Source organism: Motacilla alba, chromosome 2 (assembly GCF_015832195.1).
Source record: "Motacilla alba alba isolate MOTALB_02 chromosome 2, Motacilla_alba_V1.0_pri, whole genome shotgun sequence".
NCBI classification, from domain to species: Eukaryota; Metazoa; Chordata; class Aves; order Passeriformes; family Motacillidae; genus Motacilla; species Motacilla alba.
In genome coordinates, this window is record NC_052017.1 from 14,443,545 (window position 1) to 14,463,304 (window position 19,760).

The following is a 19,760-nucleotide window of genomic DNA, read 5'->3' on the forward strand; positions in this document are numbered from 1 at the left end:
CCAGCACTAGTTTGCTTGGAAACACCAGGGGGAAAAAAGTGAAACACCAAATTGATTCCAAGGAAGATTTTCTTCCTTGAAATGAAGATAAATAATTCTGCTGCTTTATGACTGGCAATTTTACTGTGAGGTATTGCACAACAGGATTAAATAATGTTCAAGTATGACTGCATTCAGTTCTATCTGGCTGTAATATTTTCCTTAGCTCATTGTGTCTCAGAGAAGGTTGGTTATGAAGAACAAAAGCCTTTTGGGTCTGCAGATTACATGCACATGAACCCTTCTCACCTGGCTGTGGTAACAAGCATGTGGAATACATATTGAACTCATTCTTCAGAGTGTTTTTTCTCATAACATTTGGAATTTAAGTAAGCTTTGTACCTTAATAAATAAATATTGAGCTAATTGCATTAAAAAACACGAGGCAAAAGGCAGATAATAGCCTTCCTATCCTGCATGTGGACAGCCTCAGTTTCCAGCATGAGCTGGAGGATGACCATGGGCAGGGACCACAGAGTTAATCAGAGCAGCTGGACACTGTCCACCAGGCCCTAGAGCCCCAGCCTGGGCTACAGAGGCCCCTGTCTCCTGTCTCTCTGCCTGGCTGGCCTGCCCTTTCTTCCACATTTTCAGCAGGGTTTGCCATGCTCCTTTTCTGTCCATGTTTTGGAGCATGCATGGACAGAAGGACCTGAGTGCATCCCTGAGCCAAGACTATGCCAGGCACCAAATTTTCCCTTTGCACTCTTAGCTTCCCAACAGAGATGCTTGGACTTTATTCCAGGGTCAGGCCCTCAAGTCTTTTCTTGTGTCTAGCTCCCAGTCCCAGTGTGATGACGTCCTGCTGCCAGTGCCTCATTTATAAGCAAGGGAAAATCCAACCCATTCAGATTTTGAATCTGCTAAAAGACTAATGGAGCTAATTGTGCCCTCTGCTCTTGTAACAGCTTGAAAACAAAAAAGAGGGGCTGACACAATAGGGCAAAGGACATTTTCTAGCTCTGACAATAACTCAGCAGCCCACTTTTGCATTTGCAGAGACATGCTGCCAGCAGCCCACTCTTACTGGGCTCCTACTCACCTTTGTAATTTACTTCAGATTTTGGCCTTCAGTCCTGTCTTAAGCAACATTGCTCTTGGCTTCACTCACCTGTCAGAGCATACAGAAACCCTGTGATGAATAAAGCAAACCCAGAAAAGTAGAATACCTGTAGTCCAGGGCCTACTTTAAAAGCAGCAGCAGGCAAAGCACAGACATAGCAGCGGGAGAGTGGGGAAGAACAATTCTAAGTCAAAGAGCACAGGAAGAGGTTCTTAGCTCAAAACAAAAATGATCTGCTTGCATCACAAAATAAATTAAGTTTTTAGCAGTAGCTGGAAGTCACACGTGCAGGGAACAAAGGAGTTCATTTACACGACACTGCTTGCTTACATTTCAGAATAACCAATGTCAGTGCAGGACTAAGAGCAGAGCAAACCCAGTAGTCTGGGTTTAACTATGAGCTGTTACAGCTGCTGACTACACTGAGGGGGATCTTTGAGAGGATCTTTCCTGAATTGTTCCTCAACACTGATACTGGGATATGTGTCTTGGACTAATAAGCTGTACAGATGTTTTCTTTTTGGGAAACCAGCTTTAAATTAAAGTGAAAAACATTTCAGAACATGTTCAGTGCCTGCTTTGCGCCAGTCTAAAAGGAGAAAATCCACCCCCCAAAATTCTGTCCTCTTGCTTTGGTGTTACTTGGGGAACTGAATCAGCTGAAAAATAATCCAGGAAAAATGGCTGTTTACTTGTCAACTTGTTAAGGATCAGTCCTGATGGGGCTGTACTGGGAAAGGGCAGAGGATGAGAGGGTGTTGGATTCTCCCTTCCAGCAGCAGCAACAACATTTACTAATACTGACTGCAATGGTTGCTGAACTGCAGACTTGAAGTTTGGAAATACGGTTCTCAGGAGGTTTAAACATCTGCTTCTGGCATTCCCAGAAGTGCACCAGCATCAGCATGCTGATTAATCCATTAGAATCCACAGACCATCTCTTCTTTCACCTGAATTGCTTGGGGAGAATGGCAAGAAAGGCTTAAACCCACCTAAAACATTTGGACTGAACTGCACACTGGTGTGGGAATAACAAGATAATTCATGATTATGTCCATGTCACAGCACTCATGAAGGACATATGAAACTTGCACTCACTTTTTCCATTGAAACGAGGAGGTTTCAAGGCAGCACACTCCATTCTGGCCCTCCTGGAAGACAAAGACTCCATTGTTGGGTTAGTTCCACTTTGCAGGAGAGAATCCTGTATTTGTTTGGCTGGAGAATGAGCAAATGAACATGATTCTTAGCCTGTGATGGAGATGAAGGTATCAATCCTGTTGGCAGTGTCCCACATGGATAATGGCCAGACTCTGTGGTTAGCACCATAATTCAAGTCTCCTGTTTAAAGGCAGTGCAATAGTAAATCACTAATTAGACATTCATACTTGCACTTTTGTGTTTGTTTCTTTTCTTTTATCTTTTGTGCTTTCAAATAACAGCATAAACACGAGGGTGACTGAACTAATGGAACCCACTCTCACCTTTCCTATCTTGGCTGGACAAGCAGTGGCACATGCTGGGTTCAGTTCAGAACTGCACTGTAAGGGATGCAGTAATAGCTGCCTTTGCTTAGCAAGGACATTTGTTTGGTCCTCTGCCCTAGGAAGCCAAGTTTCAGAAGTCATGCAAAGATTTCACATCTTTGACACATCACCTTCCCTGCCAAAATTGGCCAGGCATAATCATCAGGTCAAAATGTAAGATGAGAGAAGGGGACAAGCAGCACAAACTCACAAATACCATTGCTTAGGAGATCAAGGCCAAAAACCAGGGTAGGTGGTTACAAGATATTTATAGCAAGAGAATGGTATTTCACAAGGTTATTTAATTAATTTCTGTCTTTTTTTTTAGACTGAGAAATATACAATTATCCTAAATTTAGAGCACCTTAGAGATTATTAGCAGCATTCTTCCACTCCTTGTCAGGGCTGGTCATTCAGCAGAGTATCTCCATGAGCTGCATGACACTGATGGTAGCATGCACCTTATGGGGGAGCAAAGACTGCTTTCCACAAGGAGAATTGGATATCAACATGCACTCAGAAAACTCCATGTCAGGAAACAATGTGTCTACAAATCTGAGCAGAAAGATGGGCAAAATGCCCTTCAGAAGCTACAGGAGAGAGCTCTTGTAGTGGATTACAGGAAAGGCTAATTTGTGAAATACAAGTGTATTAACCATGAGACAACCCAGAGGAATTTAAAATTTGTGCTTAGAAGGAAGTCTATGACTAGACCATGGTGCAATGGTCTGTTTGAGGCAGTTCTACTTCAACAATGAAGCCAGGCTGCCTCCTGTTCTAGTGTTTTCAAGTGCAACTCTTCCAGCAGCAGTCACTGGAACAAGGTCACAGCATGAGAATCTTACTTACCCACAGCAGTGATGAGGGATGCACAAGTGATTGGGTGCATTTGGTCTATGGTGCAAAACTGGCAGAACTGGGTAGCAGGAGGAGCAGAAGATGGACTTGAACAGCAGTTTTGAAAATACAGTTTAAAAAACAAGGAACACATATGGTCTTTGATCCAGAGATGGTTCTTGTGACAAAATATGTGCATCATTTTTTACAGCAAATTTCCCAGCTATTCTCAGTTAGTTTCATATGCAGTGAGCTGCACAGATTCAGATTTCAGTGAATTAAATGTATTTCCACTCTCAAAGAGTAAGCAATGCAGTACTGTAAATGGTGAAGCAAACTAGATTAAATAAGAAGCTACAGTAAAGTAGAAATAAAGTTTCTGCTTAATGTTGAAAAATCAAACCACTTTAGTAGCAAAGGTGAAAAAGCAGATCAATGGTTTTACTGACCTAAGTAATCATGAGATGAGCAATATCTGTAAAGAAGGATGGAACAATTTGTATTTTTAAACATACATGCAATTTGCTGCACTGAGGTGTTTTTTCCTCTCCACTCCTCTCCCCTGAGGATTGCAGGCGGAGCCTCTACTGGGGAGCCAAAACACATGTCCCTAGCAGGTGGCCTTCACCAAAAACCTACAAGGAACAAGATGATGTATTGGGCCAGCAGGAGCTATAGAGAATCAGCAAAGCTCTTATTCTTTCCCCTCTGTAAGAGCCACTGGCAGAACCTGAGCTCCTTCCAGAGCTCACAGATCCTCACACCACTTCACATACAGCAGCAATCCCAGGATCAGCCTCTGCAGGGAGCAAGAAGGCCCAAACATCACTGGTTTCTGGGAACATTTCTGGAAGTAAATTGCTGGTGGCAACCAATGACCTAGCCAAAAGTCCCACCAGCTCCTTTGTTTTGGCATTTGTTGACCCCACACATGACACTTGAATTGTGTACGAAGTCTGAGACTCCTGGCTGGGCTGAAGAATTGGTCTCTAACCACAGAGTAAGAGGATAAGCTCATCAAGTGGTGTAGCTGAGCTCCCCTGGGCTGCTGAAAATCACAGAAACATTCTATTTGCCGCTGTCCTCCAGAACAAACTGCATGCCAAAGTAAGGCAGAAGGCTTTCCCATGTTAGAGTCCTCAGTTCTGCTCGCATCTTTGTCTGAATAACCCTGTTCAAGTTATGTTATCATTTAGCAATTATTTCTTATGGTTTTTTTCCTTTCTTATGTTTTTTCTTCCCCTGTGATTACCTTGTAATCACAATTGGCAAAGATACAGAAATGGTGATGACAGTCATCACAAATGTAAATGGTAGAATTCCTTGTTTCTTGGTTTATAGAGTGCCTCTCCCTATGCTTCACGATGCAATAGATTGTCCGGGAGACTAGAATGTCAATAAGAAGCCAGATTAGAAAGATGAAAGCAGGATTTTAAAAACAATACCATGTTTTGGGGAACACGAGTCACTACTCTCAAGAATTTGCAATTTACAGGCTGAGGGGCAGCTTTTCTCTGGGCTTGAGCAATATAAGCCAGTAGCTCCTCCAAAGCATGACTGCTGCCTCATGCCTGAGGCATTCTTTGGAGCTGTCTAAACTGGGGAAGAAAAACTGACTTGAGGACAGCTTTGCCAGCTTGCCTTGATGGAAGCCCCTCTTATCTCTGCAACCAGAGCTGAGATCATTTGCCCAGGGCACCATTTAACTGTGGCCACTGCAAACACTGCCTGGCCAGCAGGGCAGCAGCTCACAAAAAAGTGCTGCTGGCACGACAATCCACAGCAACTCCCAGAAGAGTCAAACCTTCCTCCCCCTCACTCCAACAGCAGAGTGGTGCCTTTTCTGATGACAAGGACTCAGAGCCTGTACAAGTCTTAGCTCAGCTCCTGGTTTGCTGAGGACCAGTGAGAGCATTATGCTCATCCAGGGCAAAAGAAGTTGAGAACTACTGTTAACAGAGATGTTGTCCCATTATTGGATTCATTTGGTTTGAGAAGGGAGTAGGGTTCCAAGTACCCTTTTTGAGTACAGGAACTTGCAACAGTGTTGGGAGCCCTTGTTTTTTTTCAGGATTTCACATTATTTTCCGATTAACTTATTTCTTGAACAATTTGGTTCAGCAGATTTTGTTTCTGCAGACTGAAAGAGCAAAATGCTCCCTCTGTATCTTTGCAACAGGTTACCTGTCATTAAAAATGTAGAAAGTTTCACAGAATTCAAGAGATCTGATGACATCCATGTAGAATTTGGCTAAAGACAGAGCTGTTGAAGGGTAAGAGATGGGAATAGGACCCAGTCATCTTGTGTGCTGTAAGGCTGGTCTTTCTTTGGGCCCAAAGCTGTAAGTGAGCAGGATTTCCAGGCAGAAGAACAGAAGCTCGTCAGGAATGACACAAAGTTAGCGTAGGCATGTTTCAGGCTTTTTTTTGCATTTAATAATTTATCCCCTTTATTCCTGAATTAACACAGAAAGTAAATCTTGTGATCATTACACAAACCCTAGTTTACAAAATTCTGAGCAAAACCCAAGGGCAGTCCCCAATACAGAAATGTCAAAATCTAAAGGCGGAATCAGAGGACTTGAGGCTCACTAGAGCACCAAAGGAAAGACCAAAATGGCAGTCTCAAATATGTATTCTAAAGATTACTTGCCACTGTTCTTATAATTTTTTTAAGATCTTTTGGGGGATCTGCCAGTGTAGAGGTAAGGCTTTAGAGCACTTTACCTAATTGTAGGGTAATACTACAAGACTTTCATATTTGGCAAGCTACAAGGACAAACTCTGCCACAAAAGTGCTCCTTTCATCAGCACATTTCATTTTTAGTCCAAACTATTGGTTTATTTTTTAATTAGTTTTTTGAAAAGCAGATTACTTTTTGTGAAGCAGTGAATATATAACAATATATTGTTTCCCCTAGAGACAACATATATACAATGCATATGATACGCATGGTATACACAAATAAGGTAACTGTGTGACAGATTAGTAACCAGAGGCCATGAAAGAGCAGAGGGATAAAACAAATGCAGTAAATTTTTGGTCACTTTTGAGAGTTAATTTGTTCATCACATTCTTTTGTGGGTTTTTTTTGTTTTTTTTTTTTGTGATAATCAGATTGTGCAAATATCATTGTAACAACTTGTTCAAGAAAAATATGAACAATAAATGACAAAGCATAGACTTGAAACATACTCTAATATTGAATTTCCCAGATGAAATTTAGAGATTATTGTAGCAACAATTAAACAAGCTATTCTGACAAGGAAAGATAAAAAAAGTACTTTTTAAAGCACCAGACTGTGAACTGCAAAACACACATCAAAACCTCTATCCAAGCAGAGAATTGTGTGCAGACTCACACCTTGGTAGTAAATAAATTAGAAAGAACCACTTTGAAGAAGTGCTCAGCACAGTGCAGATAAGGCTCTTTTCTCTCTCCTCCTCCATCACCTATCTTCACCACAGCCTCCAGGACCAAAATGGACTTCTCTCATCCTCACACCATTACCTTCACCCTGTAATGGTCTTCTGCACCCTAAGAAGTATTTTCATTTCTCTGCTATAGACTTCTATGTTTGGAGTGTCATGTCCTGATCTTTCATTGCTTTGATGAAAAAAGCCCCAGTGTAGCATTTTGCTGTGGCAAAAACGGAGCTTTTAGTACTGTCATATTTTCTGTCTCGGAAATAGCTTTGCTTTCAAATTGCCACTCAGTCTGGTGGCCACCACCATCCCAGGTACACTATGCCAGCACAAACATGAGTAAAGTGCTGCTTGTACAGACTTTGGGTTTACCAGCAATAATTGCATTAGAATAATTTCACACAAGAGTGTGAGTACAACACTTGTTGGCAGTAGAAGCAATTTTTACTGAGTAAGAAAGAACAACAGTGCCTTTTAGGGTAAATATGTTATGTTCTGGGTTGATATGCCATAGTGCATTATTCTACTAACACTTAAGGTATTTACTGAAACACATTGCAACTCCGAGATTAGCCAAAGTAACAAAACTTTTTAATCTCTTTTTCTAACATACATCAATCTATTTGGAATTCAATACAATATGTTAAAAAAACTTTCAAGCTCATTATACAGCATTGCTGAATATTGCTGTGCTATTGATGACACACATGGATAGGCTGCTCCAGAAAAACAGCAACTAGACAGCAATGTGGCTATGGAGAATTTGGGAATGCCACCAAAATCACCACTGGGATGCCATACAAGTATTACTGAAAGAGAAGGAGCAGTTACTCTTCCTCAGTGTATCTTCAATGTATTCTCTGTTTTCTCTCCTCAAAGTTTTCTCTGTGGCCTTTAATCCCTCTTTCTTTCCCTATTAGCTCAGGACCTCCTAAGGGTATTTCCCATCCCAGGGCCAAAACTTAGTATTTGCTTCTGTAACAATGTTCCTATAGTTATTCTATAACATTTTCCCTATTTTCATATTATTTGACAAAAGAGGACATACAACTGTCACAATTTTGCAACTGCACCTGATTTTGAGGTGGTGGTTCATTATACTCTCGAGACAGGTCAGTAGCAGAAACAAAACCAGCGCCCCAGGCACAGCAGGGCTGTCCCATGCTGAATTCCAAGGACACTTTTCTTTCTGCCAGCCTGCTCCCTGAGTGCTGTGCCAAGATGAGGGGTGCATGGTGAGCCTGAGGAAGAAGCAGGCACAGACATCAGCTTGGGCACACAGGGCAGCTGATGGACTTTTCATCTTGTGACTGAAGAACAGGTCATACCACAGTGGAGTGCTATTAAAACTACACATCTCATGTTCACTGCTCTTTCTCAACTTTCATTTATCTCTAAAAGACAGAACCAAAGGCTTTATGCTTTTGCTTCCCCCCTGCTTTTTTTTTTTTTTTTTCATGTGGGAAACTTACTGTCCTTGAAACTGCTTTGCCATTAATTTAGAGAGGTCACAAAATCACAAAACCCATGTGGCCACAGCTGGGCTGCTGCTGCTCCCCTGGGGCTTGGACTCGGTCACAGCTGCCCAGGCATCTCCACACACACACACAGAGCTTCCTCACCGCTGGAATCTCACTGCTGGGGCTGGGAATGGGGCCTGCATCCTCTAAGCATCTCTGCCTTCCACATGAGTTTGCTCAACTAAATGAATACACACCACAGTTTCTGTGTTTTTCAAACAGGTAACAGATGATATTACAAATATCAAAGACATTGCTGAGCTTAACAGATGCAAAACTCAATGCACCAACCCATTTTGAAGATAAAAATGCTAATAACATAGTAATGAATATAAATTTTCTCCCCCAGAACAATGACATTTCCTGAGTAAAAGTTGCTTGGACTTTACTTTCTATCCAGATTACTGGCTTTCTACATTCAGCTGTCACTTACATGAGAAACCTTAGGTTTACCAAAATTCTCTGTTCTACTACTAAAGACAACAAAATTCTCCCATTTCAACAAATGTCTCACTGGGTTTATTACCACAGACATCTTGGAATATGAAAAATATGAAAACCTTAAAACAGTTTCAAGAGAGTGTGTTTCATTACCTAAAAGAGAGCAGAGACAATTCTACCTGTGAGAGATTCCGAACCACCTGATTATTTCTGTTATGGTAATAATTCCAAGACAAAATTATTAATGCAACATAAATGGTTGGTTTCTGCAAAACAGCTTTCACATATTTAGCTCAATGATACTATGAAGGTAGAAGTTTACTTAAAAATGCAGTATTCATATACTGTACAGCAAGATGCACAGGAAGTAAAATGATTACTATATGGGAGAAATCTTCTGTATGTATTAATGCTGAGATAATAAGACTGAGAAATACCCAAAACTTAGGTATGTGAATATAAAGTAACTTAAAATGATGTTTGTGAACCCCCTGCCCCCCTATAAACAACTGAAATTCCATTTTAGGGATCATTAAAGAACAGAACTTTGCTTAAAGAACAATCTGTAAACTTTGCTTGAATGGCAAAACATTGTAACCATGCATATGTATTAAATTTTTCAAGCCTTTATACTTACATTACTGAAATGATGTATCTGCAATGTTAGCATTGTATCTTTGTGAAGTTCAACAGCAACAGATACATCAGCCTTTCCATGGACAACTAACTTATTGCAAGACAAGAAAACAGTTGTGAACTTATTTCATTTAAAAGCAGTCTTATTGAAAAATAGCATTGAACAGTATATTAGATCGGTACAGCAAAATAAAATGACTCAAAAGAACAACCCACATGGTTCATTTTGAAAACTCAGTTGTTCTCCTGACACTGGTAAATCAACGAACTAATTCAGCAATCCCTGTGCCTGCACACAGTTCAAACCCTTCTTCCACTTCCCTGCTCCTTATGTACCACTGAAAGCCAGAGCTATCACAGGAAGCAGGAGCTGTGTCTCAGTAACTTCTCGTAGAAATAATTTAAATGCACTTTCTGCATTACCAGAATAATGACAGTAAGTCAGACTTGTTGACGCATTTTATTGTGAGATGGGGAGTCTGGTAAAAAACTAGAAAATGACCATGATGTAACAAGGAACTTAAAAATGAAGTTTCAGATTTGTAACATACATACATGAATACAGGAACAAATTGGCACAAAAATGTTAAACATTGTTCCCAACACTGTTTTATAAGATTATTCTAATTTGGCTTACTAAGGAAATGAGAGTTTTATGGTTAGACTAATCTCTTAATAAAACTGCAGAGCATCATGCTATTAGTCACACAGTGAATTTCAAAATTTAAGAGCTTTATATTAAAAACTGGGTAAAGGTAAAATGAATTGATTGCAATTGTAAAATTAATACATTCCCATTTTAATTCTTCTGTTCTACAGTCCAAGGCAAGTATAAATGTTAACATAACACTGTTAAATCAAATCTCAATGCAAGAGAACCGATTGCATCTCTACTTTAAATCTTATCAACTTTCCAAATTTTCATACTAAAATATATTATTGTATTAATACAAACTACAGTATTATACACTACACTGTGTAATAAATAAAGAAATATAAAAATAAGACACATAAATATAAAAGTTTTCTAAAACTAAAAAGGTACATATGTCAGTAAGAAGGGTATTAATACTGCCAGGTTTGAAGACATACAGTACAAAATGTTGCACAGATCTATAAACTAAAAGAAATAAAATAATACTGATAGGTAAAAATCAGCTAACATTGTTAATAAATGGGGTCCATAATAACTAACATTTGAAAATACTTATGAGCCAGATAACATGTCATGTATGTGTCTGAAATTAAAGTAAACCAATAAAGCAATAAAGCAGATTAGAAAATTTCCCTTGTAATTATTGTAGAGAAATTCTGCAAGTCAGGTATTAACCCAAAATACCACCAAATAATTAAATAATGAAATATACCAGTGTTCTTACTTCTCTGATGGCTGAGTGTTTTTTCCCCATGAATAGTTTAGAAGTTTGATACAAATCAACAAATGCTAGTTATTGTAGGCCACACATTGGATAAAGGCTGCTTAGAGCCTTTGTAATACTGATAAATGGCACTTACAGCACATAGGTCTTGCATAAGGCCAGAGGAGATACAAAGCTTCATATCATATCCTTCATATTGTTACTACATACTCAAAACACAATTACAAACACTGTTTTTGACAACTTTCCCGTCCTTACCAGCATTAACACTGTTAGTCCCTGCAATCAGAACTCAACGACAATCTTCTCAACTACATTTTTAACCACATGAGTAAGAAACTTCAGTTCTTCTATCATCTTCTTCCTTAAGGCTAACAATACACTTTAAATGATAATATGCTCTACTACAACATCTAATGTCATAAACTGCTACCTTCTAGATTGAATTTGCAAAGGTAGCCAAGCACTGTTTGCAACTGCATTACACGTCTCTGCAAAAGGGAATTTTGTAGTGCAGAAGTTCTCACATTGTAAAACATAAGAAAATACTGAAGCGGATTTAGGAAATGTTTTACCATAAAAAAAAAATTCATATAAATCTCTCCCAATTGTACAGTTTAAAAATTAATCAACTTGAGAATGAAAATTAATACTGATAAAACAAACAATGCCAGATGCTTGTCTAATAATCAGGTTTCCTACAACCTGTTAAATCTTTGCTTCCAGAGTCACTGTATTTTTCTAATCTGCTTCATGTTATAAACTTGTTCCTAACTTTGAAAACTGTGTGAAAAATTACTAAGTTTGAGGTTCAGGCACACCTGGATTTCTTTTTTTTTTATTTTCATTTTTTTTATATATATATTTTTTTACACAGTAGTGAACAGAAATCACAGTATGCAGGCTACTGCGTTTCCATGAAAAGCATGTATAATATAGAAGGAACTTCATTACCAATTTTTTTTTTCCTTATAGAAAAAACCTAGCATGTAAGCTTTATTCGTTATTTTCTTCTGACACCTGCCCATTATTTTGTATAACTTCTGGTTCTGCATTGCTTGCTTGATTTACAGCTTCATCATTCTTGTCACCTTCAGTTTTCCCTTCTTCCTCTTCTACTGCTGCTACTTCTTCTGCATCCCCTACTTCTTGTAGTTCCCTACATTCTTTTTCTTCCTGAAGTCCCTCTATGTCTTTTTCTTCATCCTCCTCTTCCTCTTTTTCACTGTATTCCTCCTCTTCCCTGGTGAGGCTCTCCCTCTCATCCGAGTCGATCTGCGAGGGACTCGCCCTGACCACCACGTGCTCGCTGCTCAGCACCTCGGGGCCCAGCTCCTCGGGCTCGGCGCTGTCGCGCTCCTCCGTCTCCCTTTTGCAGTAGGAGTAGCGATGGTTCATGTGTTGAGAGTAAGAGCCCGAGTGTGAAAACCTCTTTCCACACTTGTCACATTGGTAGGGCTTTTCCCCAGAATGCAGTCGCATGTGTTCAATCAAATGGTGTTTGTGTTTAAATGCTTTTGTACAGATTCCACACTCGTGAGGTCTTTTACCTGTAAAATAAAGCACAAACAATTCAGCATCTTGCAGCTGAAGTTTTAAAAATGTACACTGCTCTTTTCATTGTAAAATGCTGTTGGGGAACATATTAGCATCGATTAAATTTTATATAACAAGATGCTCAAATCCATGCACTATCAAGCTTGAGTTTCTCTCCTGAGCCCAAAGGAGGAAGGTGCAAGGCTACATTGTCACAATCACTACAGTAATTTGTAACTTTTTTGGGAAAACTCATCATAGGAGGATAAAGAGATTCTCATATATAACTTTTAGCACAAAAAAAGTGCAAATATAAATTAGAAAATGACAATTTTTTCTTGCATAAACTATTTCCAATTGGAACAATTTTAACTTTTCTATATTGATGGTATTTTAAAATTAGCTAAGCTTTTATGTTGGTTTTGGTGTACCAAGTCCTTCCATGATACAGGTAAAATGAAAATCATTCTAAAATCTAGGCTGAATGCTTAATGTACAAAACTTGCTGACTATGCATGTATTGACATGAAAAAAATCTGTTTCACTCAGTGTGTTTCTGCTGTTTTCCAGCTACTGTCTTGTTTTTAGAGTTTCTTACAAATGTATCAGGAGCCTAGCAGTGTATTATCAACATTTAAAGTTGTTACACAAAATGACTTTGCAGTCTTAGCTCAGACATAAAAGACAAAGACAGTAAGACATCAGGTTTCTGACAATACTACACAGATGACCAGCACAACCATGTCATCTCATGCCAAACAAGCAACAAGGCAGGTGTTGGCCTCTCTTCCCAAGAAACAAGTGATAGGACAAGAGGAAATGGCCTCAAGTTGTGCCAGGGGAGGTTTAGACTGGAAATTAGGAAAAGTCCTAATTAGGAAATTAGGAAAAGTTTCTTCACCAAAAGGGTCGTGAAGCACTGGCTGCCCAGGGAAGTGGTTGAGACACCATCCCCAGAGGTATTTAAAAGACAAGCAGATGTGGCACCTTTGGGACAGGGTTCACCAGCGGACTTGCAAGTGCTGTGTTAATGGTTGGAGTCAATGATCTTAAAGGTCTTTTCCAACCTAAATGATTCTATGATTTTGAATGTTACAGTGAAGTTAGAACTGATAGGGAAAGAACAATCCTGCTAGGAAAAGGAGTTAAAAGAGTCTCAGGACAGGATCGGTATGAAATAAGATACCCAAAATGAATACAACTTGAGAAAATTGATCGAGACAAAAAAGAGTTTGTTATGCTTTTAATTTTATATGTGAGATAACACTATAAATGTTAATATGCAGAAATATAATTAATATAACAATTCAGCTACTCTGTGAACCAAGAAAGTAGAGCAGCATGAAGGGAATAGCCAGAAGTTCTAAAGAGTTTATTTTATGGATGTGGGGAAAGAGAAAATAACAGAGCCAGCAAGAAACAAATCTATAATACAAAACCCAATATATATTTGACACCTAATCAATAAAAAAATAGAATTCTTACTTTAAGACATCACAGAAGAAATAAGAGAGCAAGAGGTATTAAAAAAATCCCAAAGATACCAGAACTGGAGCCAAAAGGAACAACTATGAGAAATTAAAAATAAAAATCCAAGCCAAAAGGGTGTTTATTAGCAGTTAGATTCTATGTCTAATGAATAGTTGAAGCTGTTAACTTCAGGGCATTATAAATGTAGCTCAGTTGGAAAATCCATCATGTCAGATAGGCATGCTGTTTTTCATGCATGACCCCTTTTTTTTCCAGTTTTTATTTTTAATTTTTTCAGAATTTATAACCAGGCAAGGTAAATTAGAAGTAATATATCCTCATTTATAGGCTGCAGCTCACAGATGATTCTCCACAAGCCAGATGAAAAAACTCCCCTTTTTCTATTTAGGGTTTAGGTCTAACAAATTTAATGAAAGAATTGCTGTTCTGTCAAACAAATACACAAAACCAGGGGTTTCTAAAGAAAGCTTAGCACAGGCAGTAAGGACTGGTACACTTCCCTACACTGCCTGAGAACTGGATTCCAGTTGAGATTATCAGTTACATGTTACCAAAGAAATAACAGTCAGAAAAGTCTTTTCCTAGTACATACCTGTGTGTTCATACTTATGTCTCAATAACGAGCTGCTCTTCTGGAATATTTTGTCACATAAATCACATGCATACATCCCATTTTCTGTCTTTCTCATTTTTTTCTTTGGGGGTGTTGAATCAGAATCGTTTTGATCTTCTAAATTGGATATTCCTTCTGAGCTAGTGTCTTGCCTTTCATCCTTCAGAAAAATTACAAAAATAAGTTAACTCCAATAAGAGAAGTCACCCACATAAACTGAAGCTTCTATTCCCGTTCAATTCCATAAATAGCCAAACAAAATTGTTTAGACTTCTACAGTTAAAAAAAAAATCCTTTACTGCATTGTTCTGCTTTGCAGTCCCTGTCACCATCCAGATGCAGATTTCCTCACTGGGACTGGTTTTGATCACATCCAAATATGACTGTTGGCCAGGTCTAAGCTATGCTGGCACGCCGTATTTTAGGGGCCATAAAATAAATGCAACATTACAGATCTGCAAAGCACTTCAGTAAGTGGGAAGAGCAAATTTGCCACCTAACTGCATTTTGCAGCTAATGCTGGTCACCTACCTTTTGCTGCCTCAGAGATTTTATAAAGTAAAAAGACTGTTTTTGCTGAAGTTTTCACAAAAAAGCTACTTAAATTATCATTCAAATTTGCATATTTCACTACTCTCTTCCTCATGAAACTACCACAAGTAAATTTAACCCAAAATTTAGGGGACTTCAAGTACTGTCGTTAGTAAATATTTTCAAAACTATAATTGTGTATTTCTAAGCATTTTAAGTGCTAAAGCTTCCCTGTAAAAGCACAGTATTTTCTATTGACATCAGTAGCATGTACATGTTAGCCTTAAACTTCTAATATAAGCAGCCTTGTAACTCTTCAAGGCTCCTCAGTCTCTGGCAATACAGAAGCCTGAATAAAATGCTAGACCATGAATTCCTAAGATTTAAGTAGAATCACTCAGCCACTTTTCTGTTCTGCCCTGTCCCTACCTTAATGTTCACAAGTGATTCTCAGGAGGACTGACCCCAATTAGATCACATCTGGATGTAGCCAGGGAGGAACAAGCTGGGACACAGGAATGGCAGATGAAGATAAATATTGCCCTGACTTTCAGTTGAGAATATATCTGCATTTTGTTTCAAGTGACATTACGGTGTAGGATGAATTCAGCTACTCTGCAAACCAAGGAAGCAGACCAGTACGAAAGGAGTAACCAAAAGTCCCAAAGAGTTCTGAATAACCAAAAGTCCCAAAGATTTTCTGAATATGGGGAAAGAGGAGATGCAGAGCCAGCAAAAGACAAAAGCCATGTTTTTATTTTGCTTTTTGATCAGGAGCATTAGATAGTCTTTAAAATAGTGAGCACTGATGTCCTAGAAGATTAAATATGGAGAATCACTGAGTTGTCCACACACAACAGTTTCCATTAGTCTGGACTCAAGCTGCCTGAGCTAACTAGCTTGCAGAGGGCACAGCAGTAATATCTATTACCTATTTACAATCAAGTCAAATAAGCCTGATAGCTTGTATTTATATTTTTATTTAGTTCACCTTGATAGCTTTCTGTTAGTTCAGCACAGATACAGATCGAATACATCATACGTACATCATGTAGGAATATGGGGACCGAAGTACCTGATTTCCATTGGCTTGGGTCTGTTTTGGTGGTGTCTCATGAACTGCAGGACTAACTGTAGTAGAGTATGTATAAGCCACCTGTGGAATCAAAATGGTTTGCTTATTGGCAGCGAGAGCTCTCAAGCAGGGAACACTGTTCTGGTCAGCAATGGCAACAATTGTAGGTAACTGGGCAGTGACTGTAGGTATAGCAATATTTATGGGATTGGCACTTGGTGGGATTACATTTACAATAGGATCAGAGTCTGTAACACTGTTGTCCTTTTGTGGTTCTTTTTTTGCACAAGTTAAGTTCAAAGGTTCTTCTTGGACAGAATAAACACTGTTCTGGTAAACACTAGTTATGGTAGATCTTTCCAACAGTTCTCCATGTTGCTTTGGTAGCGAAAGGTCAAGAGGTTCTATTTGTGGCTCTTCTTGTACACCCTCTGCCGTGTACGTGTAACCCTGTGAATTTCTTGATGAAGAAAGGTTTAGTGGTGATGCAGATGGCGTGCTACTGTGTGAACCATTCAGAGTTGAAGCCCCTGGTAAAGTCTGAGATTTCGTTGTACTGACAGGATTTTGTGAGTTATTTGTGCTGTTCTGGGGTTCACTCACATCTGAAGTTGCTGCTTGATCATCGTTGTCTGTGGGACTGCTTAGTTTAACTTGCTCAGGAGAAGATGGTCCAGAAGACTGCACAGAAATTTGTCCAGCTTGCATTTTTTCAAACCACTTTTTTACCACATCCAGCGGTAGGTTTACGGAATCTGCTATTTTTGAAAGCTCTTCTGCGCTTGGTTGTGCATTTAATGCATAATACGCTTTTAGGAGCGACAGAAGGTTCTTTAAAGGTGGCTGACCAGGAGACAAGTTGTTCTCCCCGGTTTCTGATGGGACAGGGGACTCGGATTTCTCAGCTTCTGCTCCACTGGGCTGGGGAAGCTGAGGAGGGCTTTTTGTTTCATAGTGCTTTAATTCTTGAAGTGCATTAAGATCTCCTGGACAGTCATCACAAAGAAGACAAGTGCTATCGTTGGTCTCTCCTTCAAAGTTCTTATCTTTCTCAGACTTCACTGTGAGATCTTGTGGTAATTTCTCATTTTTGCAACTATTTGCAGGAACAGAGTTTTCTTTTTTTAGATTTTGTGGAACAACCTGAAGTTGACTTGGCTGCTCCAAGCTATAGTTGATGATAATTTTGGTTGTCCCATCCTGGTCAACCAAAGGAAGACTGATAGCTGAAATGAGGGAATGGCCAGCTTGTTGTATAGATGCATTGTTGATTGTTTCTTGTTCTTTGGACGCAAGATTAGCATGATTGTTTTCCAGTACTTGCCTTATTACATTACCATCCACTGCCACTTTTAGTACATTTTGAATGTCACTTAAATTGATGCTTATGGGAGACACCAGACCTACTGTTGGTAGAACAACAGCTTGCACCACACCCTGAGGAGAACTGGTTGCCTGCAATGGGCTACCACCACTAAAAACCCCATTTTGCAAAGGGGTTGAACAATTAATTCCTGAAGCAACCACTATGGGCTTGAATTCATAATCCACAGGTTCAGTTTTAATTTGGTTAAGAGGAAGCTGCTCTTGCAAGGGTTTATTTTCTATCTTTTGTCGTATCTGTGGTCTTGCTGGGCTACCTGGTGATGCAGAAAGGGAAGGGGAGGAGCACTGAGACATCTTGAGCCCTGACCGGGCTCGACCATTCACGGGCATCAAACCAATACACTTCTTACTGCTTATGTGTGAACTGTATGAACCAGAATGGGAAAAACGTTTCTTGCAGTTTGGGCACTCATATGGCTTCTCTCCTAAACAGAAGAAAAAATAAAAAAGAAAAGAGAAAAGACGTATGCAACAGTTAACCAGGTTACAGCATAACTTCATCAAACAATAATTACCAGAACAAATACATCATAATGACCTCTTAAAGAATCCTAGGGGGAAAAAAATCTTATCTAGTGAATTGAACAGTAAGAGTATAGCTCTGAGCCAAGACTCCTTTAATAAGTTTGTGATCCACTAGATATAGGATGGAGCCCACATGATCATGTGTTCCAGTATTTCTCTATTTGACAAATATAGATTTCATTGAACTTCATTAAAGTAGTACCACCACTAACTTCTAACTTCTTATATAACATTTCTTATAACTTATCTAATAAATTGTCTCCTGAGTCTACTTTAATATGACTAATCTCAAATGATGTCAACTACAGCCACAGGAGGAACACTCAGTTCTTATGTCCTGATTATTATCAATTAAAATTCTATAGCAAGGCTCGTAACACACTGAATGATCTGCAAATATTGAGGAAAAACAGACAAGTGCAAAGCACCAGAAAGATGTCTCCATTTCCTCTGTGACAAGTCAAGTTTTCCTTAACTGTAAGAGATTAAGTTGCTACTGTAAATCCTCTTGAGTTTTTCTACATATTCCCCACAAAGAGCTGAAGGCTGCAGTCAGTGCTTGCAGTATTCCAGAGGGAAAAATATAAGGAAAACACTAGTATCTTAAACTTAGACTTACAAGACTGTTATTACATCAAAGTTATAAAGACCAGAAATGACAACATTAGTACTCAATTCAATGCTTGATTTATTTACCACTGTGGATTCGTAGGTGCTCCTTTAGGTGATGTTTATATTTAAAAGCTTTTCCACATTCAGTGCACTTGAATTTTCGATTACCGCTGGACTGCGTCACATGTCTCTGTAAGAAAGAAGTCTTAATTATTGTATAGGACAGCATCTTACAGAAACACCTTCTATTTTCACATTGCAACAGAGAAAATGCCACACAAACCCAAAAAGAATCAACCATAATTGTAAGAGACTGAAGGTGGTAGGGAAAAAAGAAACAACTTACAAATTGAGTAAAAACTGAGGCACACATTTCTTCTGAATAAATCTGATACAGTAAAGAGAAAGAAACAAACTCCAAATGTAGTAGTCCCTTCTCCTAAATTCAGGTGAAGTTTACACTGACATGTTAGTAGGAAGTTCCAGGATGAATGCTAGTTCTACTTGTGAAAGCAAAACCATCAGGGAAAAACCCCAAGCCCACTACCCACAGAATATTTCATGCAGGATAGAAAAACATTAAAGTCTATAGAAACCTGTTTAAACTTTAATCGGTTGACTTGATTTTTCCATTTATATGCTTCCAGGGCTTACTGTTGGCCTTGGATCCCTCTATATAATGATGCCACAGGACTGCTCAAGAGAAGGTAGCTTAGTGACAATAAAGGTACTCTCGGTCACAATCAATTTGCAAAATAAATGTGAGAAACTAAACCAAAACAAATAAAAATATGGAGGGGTTTCCCAAGTACACAACACCAAACCTCTTCACCATTTGCACTGAAGCTGTGTGATTATTTTTGTTAGATTTTGCCTTGTGAGAGCATTTATTGTTAAGTTCTAAATAGTTTTTGTCGTTATTGCTATACTAGTTTAAAAAAAAGCAAAAGCAAAGACAGATATGTAAATATATGTAGTATATATGTGACATATATGTGCAAGATCTGTAATTTTACCACAAACTGTATAAATCTATAAATGTGTATTTTTAAGGACAAAAATTACATACACTTTTAAAGCTGAAATAGCTTAATTACCAACATAAAACACAGGAACTAGGAAT

The 19,760-nt window shown here is 38.8% G+C and overlaps 1 protein-coding gene across 4 annotated transcripts in view; it reads right to left on the minus strand.

The window, feature by feature from the left end:
• Positions 1 to 8,331: 8,331 nt before the first annotated feature.
• ZEB1 (zinc finger E-box binding homeobox 1) overlaps positions 8,332 to 19,760 on the minus strand; it is a 121,933-nt gene continuing 110,504 nt past the window's right edge. For 2 of the 4 annotated variants that reach the window (XM_038130140.1, XM_038130142.1), the window contains exons 6-9: positions 18,722 to 18,842; positions 16,115 to 17,925; positions 14,488 to 14,668; positions 8,332 to 12,418 (exon numbers count right to left, since the gene is read on the minus strand). In XM_038130140.1, the coding sequence (XP_037986068.1) occupies positions 11,865 to 12,418; positions 14,488 to 14,668; positions 16,115 to 17,925; positions 18,722 to 18,842 (2,667 nt within the window). In that variant the 3' untranslated portion in view covers positions 8,332 to 11,864. Of the gene's footprint in view, positions 12,419 to 14,487; positions 14,669 to 16,085; positions 17,926 to 18,721; positions 18,843 to 19,760 lie in introns of those variants that run through there. The other 2 variants (XM_038130141.1, XM_038130144.1) reach the window with 2 other exon arrangements.